The sequence below is a fragment of the Hyalella azteca genome, unplaced genomic scaffold, assembly GCF_000764305.2.
Source record: "Hyalella azteca isolate HAZT.00-mixed unplaced genomic scaffold, Hazt_2.0.2 contig14064, whole genome shotgun sequence".
Taxonomy (NCBI): domain Eukaryota; kingdom Metazoa; phylum Arthropoda; class Malacostraca; order Amphipoda; family Hyalellidae; genus Hyalella; species Hyalella azteca.
Genome location: NW_025943963.1, coordinates 116,382 through 121,524, shown reverse-complemented (window position 1 = coordinate 121,524; position 5,143 = coordinate 116,382). Strand labels below are relative to the sequence as shown.

At 36.2% G+C, this 5,143-nt stretch overlaps 1 protein-coding gene across 1 annotated transcript; it reads right to left on the bottom strand.

The window, feature by feature from the left end:
* Positions 1 to 262: 262 nt before the first annotated feature.
* On the bottom strand, positions 263 to 4,629 carry LOC108678349 (probable N-acetyltransferase san). The gene is made up of 5 exons (XM_018166731.2): positions 4,495 to 4,629; positions 2,273 to 2,332; positions 1,932 to 2,068; positions 1,153 to 1,339; positions 263 to 411 (listed from the first exon to the last, which is right to left on the bottom strand). The coding sequence occupies exons 2-5, from the start codon at positions 2,278 to 2,280 to the stop codon at positions 270 to 272; spliced, it is 474 nt and encodes a 157-aa protein (XP_018022220.1). The 5' UTR covers positions 2,281 to 2,332; positions 4,495 to 4,629; the 3' UTR covers positions 263 to 269.
* Between the last annotated feature and the right edge of the window lie 514 nt (positions 4,630 to 5,143).

Below are 5,143 nucleotides of genomic sequence, written 5' to 3'. Positions count from 1 at the left end.
CTCATCACGCATCGGATATTCCTTCAGTCGGTTCTCCTGTAATGCAGAAACAGGGTTCGCTTGGTTTTTGACCACCGTTTGATCAATTTTCGCGTAATTACGTGGAAGCCAAATAATTGAAAAAAATTTGTAACACTTGAAAAAGTATGCAGCCTGCAAAGAAAAAAACTGCAAAAATATGAAAGGCTGAATCTACAAAAGTATTTAAACGTGGTGCAAACATTAGTAACATATATACCGATTTCAGGAAAAAAACAGAACAATTAATTTCAAGATTTACTAATGGTTTTTTGTAATACATGAGCATCGGCAGGTTCGATCCTCTTGTAGTAATGTTCTTTAGTTTCAACAACTTCAAAGCCGAAATTCCTGTAGAAGTCGAGAGCTCCGTCATTGCTTACTTGCACGTGTCTGCAATATTTACATAATAAAATATAATTAGTGATTGGTAGCTCAGATGTGCTTCGGAACAAAACCAAATCGATGTGAAGTACCATTATATCCATATACTGCTAATTTTGTTTATTGTTACGTGAATATTTTACGTAGCTGAACCATGAATAAAGAGTAATAAATAAAATACCAACATAAGCATACATGCCTGTCACAGAACCTCACAGCTTCATGCTTGTCACACAACCTCGCGGATACATGCTGGTCAGTTGCCACAGATCCTCACAGATACATGCTTGTCACAGATCCTCACAGATATCAGATACATGCTTGTCACAGATTCTCACAGATACATGCTTGTCACAGATTCTCACAGATACATGCTTGTCACAGATCCTCACAGCTGCATGCTTGTCACAGATCCTCACAGCTGCATGCTTGTCACAGATCCTCACAGCTACATGCTAGTCATAGGTCCACACAAACACATGCTTGACACAGATCCTCAGACACATGCTAGTCACAGATCAAAACAGATATATACATGCTTGTCCCATATCCTCACAGATATATACCTACATGCTTGTCACATATCCTCACAGATATATACCTACATGCTTGTCACATATCCTCACAGATATATACATGCTTGTCACATATCCTCATAGATATATACATGCTTGTCACATATCCTCACTCATATACACATGCTTGTCACATATCCTCACTCATATACACATGCTTGTCACAGATACTTACAAAAATATACAGTGAATGTTGGCATCTTTTTCAACATAGTTGAGGACATGTTGGAGCATGAGGGTGCCGATGCCAAGTCGTCTGTAGGGCGCAAGACATCCCAGCGTCATGATGTAGAGTCGTCGCTGCCCCTCACTCACATCAATACGGCAGCATACGCCTCCCACCACCACGTCATTATAGTAAGCTGTAAGAACAATGTCATGCAGGCAAACAAGAGGTTTTTAAAACCAGGTCATTTCTAATTTACTGATGTACTTTGAGATTTCATTTGATATATGAATGTTAATGATGATATCCATGAAGCTTACTGGTTTATCTCTAAAACTCAATAAAGAATGTTGCTATGGAGGAGCATAAATATGTATTGAACAACAAGGTCTAGTAGGTAAAAGGGTAACTTTTACAGTCAAAGTAAATGTTGTTATTAGTCAGTGTGAACAATTAAAAAAAATGAAAAAAAACCCTCAGGCTAGATTATTTGCATCAATTCTGCATTCTGCAGGGAAATTTCAGATAAAATCAAAACGTAAAACTGATGTACACAGGGAGCAAGAAAACTAATCAGTAATCAAGCAAACAGCTTATTGTAATACAAGTCCAATGAGATTCTGAAATGAAAAACCAAAACACAGCTATATATCTTAGCAAATTTATAATTAAAAAAAACTTAAGAAAGGTACCTATCAGAAATAAATAAGCTAACTTCTGATTTCCAAAAGCAATGAAATTCATCACTAAAAATCAAATGAAAGCCTATATGAAAGGCACAAACATACCAAGCTTGGCCAGCTCCCCAGCTTCTAGGACATCTTTATAGAATTTGTCATTATAGCTGACAGGAAAGACCACTTGATTGAGGAGCTTCAACTGCTTTATGTTGTGAGGGGTGACATCGCCCAGCTCAATCCGGCCTCTGCAAAGTGAAACAAAAATTATGTTATAGGTATCACACAGAATATAAAAGTTTTCTTGAACAAAATATCAACTATAGTACATGTTTATAGCTCAGCATTTCCAAAGTTTGTCATTAAAAATATCGATTAACAACTTTAAGAAAACATTAGGGCTAACTTAATTTTGAAAGTACTACCATGAGCCCCTGATTTGAAATACTTACCGTTTCATGATTTTCCAGTTTTCAATTTGTGTTCCCAATAGATTAAAATCAAAGCTAATGCTGGAAAAATCAGAAAAGAATTTTAGTTTACAACCAATTTATCTTTGAAATTGGGTTTCCTAGCAGAAATAGCATACCTGCTACACAAAAGCAAGCATGAGTGATCAGGTGGCTTTAGGCCCTGATCATTTGCTACCGTATTCAAAAATCAAAATGTAAAATTGTACATTGATTTATCATTTATATATACAATTCAATTATCAGTGTAGTTAGGCAGAAGTTCTTCATTTATACAGGTTTGATTGAAGACCAGAGCGTACTTTTTATTAACAATTTTCTTATTGTTTTTTTCGATGAGCCGAACGAAATTTCTTGCAGGTGCTTGGAGATCAAAAAGCAGATTACAAAATGACATTTTACTGGAATGCGATGTTTCGAATTACAGTCTCGTAGTGTCGGGGCACCGCATGACGATGCTGGTGCAGGCCTCCAACGTGGCACGGGCGATAGTCTCGTTGTGGGCCTCCCGCAATTGGTTCTTTGGTCCTCCAGCTTGCAGATGGCATGTGATTCTACGGCTCAATGTCGTGCTTGTCAAACCGATGTAATTTACATTTTGGAGAAGTCTACAACCTTCTTTCATGCAGGGAAATTTGTAAATGACATTGGTTTCTTGTAGTGGTCCGGACTTTTTACATGGATTGTTTTTCATGATTAAATTCTTGATCTTTTTGTTTCTGTAGTAAATCATAAGTCGTATTCGGTCAGTTACTGTTGTGCAGCTGATGTTATTTTGCACAATTGAATTGAGGACTCGTTCGTCAGTCCTATGACCATCGTTCATTTGGTTTTGATAGTAAATTCTGGTGACGCAACCTCTTGATGAGGAATCATCTGTTAGGTTTTGACATGCTCTGATATTTGAAATTTCTTTGTCAATCATTTTGTTTGCATAGCCGTTGTTGACAAGAATTTGTTTGCAGGTTCGGAGTTCAGTTTTTAAGTCACGAGCAGAGGTACAGGTCTTGAACGCTCAATGTATGAAGGCGGGTTTAGTGCTGATTTTGTAGCGCTGGGGACATTCGCTTTCTTGGTTCAGGACCTTTCCGACGTCTGTAGGTTATCGATAAACTTTTGTGACGAACGAATTATTATAGTCTTGCACCAGGACGTCCAGAAAAGGCAACATGCAATTTTGTCCAAGTTGATCTATGTTGATCTCCAAGCACCCGCAACGTGTTGATCTTCAAGCACCTGCAAGAAATTTTGTTCGGCTCATCGAAAAAAAAAACAAAAAGAAAATTGTTAATAAAAGTACGCTTTGGTGTCTGGACTCTGGTCTTCAATCAAACCTGTATAAATTCTATTATCATGCAGTCACCAGTCAGAAAGCATGTTCAGATAGCTGAGACACAGTATATTATTCAACTGTAAAGAACCTACTTAATAATAATACTTATTCATAAATTTTCTGAATTCTGTAATTCATAGCCTGATAGCCAAGCTGAAATATTGACAGGAATTTCCATTAATTCCATAGGTACCATCCCATGGATGGACCCATGCCAAACAAATTGTTCCACATGCAATTTTTGAAAAATATATGCTTTTCAAGGAAGATTCTTAAAAATTGCTGTAAAATTATATTTTTCTCTGAATTCTATTGATTTAGTATACATAAAAAAACTGGGTAACTAAGGTCTAAGGGGTAAGGGCCCAGTCCACCACCGGGCACAGCCGGCACCCAAGGAATATGAATATCCAATGGGCTAAATTGTCATATAAAAGAGCATGGCAAATTCATCTCATCCACGGACCACAGGTTCATTATTTTCAAACATTTTTCCAGTTCAGAATTACAGATTAGTGAGATTACTAACAAATACTGAGATTAGTAATAAACAAATAATGAAATAGGCATTAGGCAGTACTCAGTAGGCCTAACAATTATTCATTCTTCATAAGCTAAACAACAATTATTCATTCTTCATAAGCTAAATAGTAAATTGTAATATTGATACTCAATATTGTAGAACTAAAAGTATGAGTTTAGATGTGACGTAGTACCAATCTTTGAAAGGTGACATGTTAGTTATTTCAGTTCGAAGAGTTAGGGACTAACAACTAGGTAACATTTAGTGTAACTGTTTAACATTAACAAGGACTACTGACAAGTCCCTGAGACTGAGAGGCTGAGTGACTGTCCCTCTCTGGCCACTCACACGTGAGCGGATTTTAAAAAACGGCATCGGATGGAGAATATTTTTGATTCATCAAATTCTATTAAAACATTATAGCAATTTCGCAATGCGTAATAGTGGATATTGTACCAGGCCGTCCAGGCGCAAATGTTAAATTTTTTATTCTTACATTTGGATAAAATTAGAGCAAGAAATTTTCTCCGGTCAAATCTGTCGATGACAAAATTGTCGCTCATAGAGACGCCTGACGAGTTTTAAATAACATAGTATGAAATTTACGAGGCCAATAAAGCACTTTTTAGCGGCAAAAATGTATATATAAAAAATATATATAAAAAAGGATTCATTACTTCGTTAAAATTTATGTATATGTAATTTTTCTTGATTATTATCATATAACTTTTTATAACATGTATTTCTTCAACTTTCACGACTATTGAGCAAAATAACTATATGTGAATAGATGCATGTGACTAGCAATTCAGTTCAATTCATACTAAAGTGGAACGATGACATGCCTTAGTTGGACGACGAGTGAGCGGTGGTCTATGATTAAGGTTAGATATACTCGTTTACATACAGTAATTCACGTGTGAAAAGCTTTTTATTGGACTGCAGAAGCAGAATGTATCAATAGAGAATATGTATTAGAATACAAGTTAGTTATAAT

What these genes read in the sequence shown, in the direction of transcription:
- LOC108678349 (XM_018166731.2), bottom strand. An exon ending in TGGGGAGCTGGCCAAGCTTG is followed by an intron (nt 1,340 to 1,931) that starts GTATGTTTGTGC and finishes TTGTTCTTACAG; the next exon opens with CTTACTATAATGACGTGGTG. An exon ending in AACATTCACTGTATATTTTT is followed by an intron (nt 412 to 1,152) that starts GTAAGTATCTGT and finishes TAAATATTGCAG; the next exon opens with ACACGTGCAAGTAAGCAATG.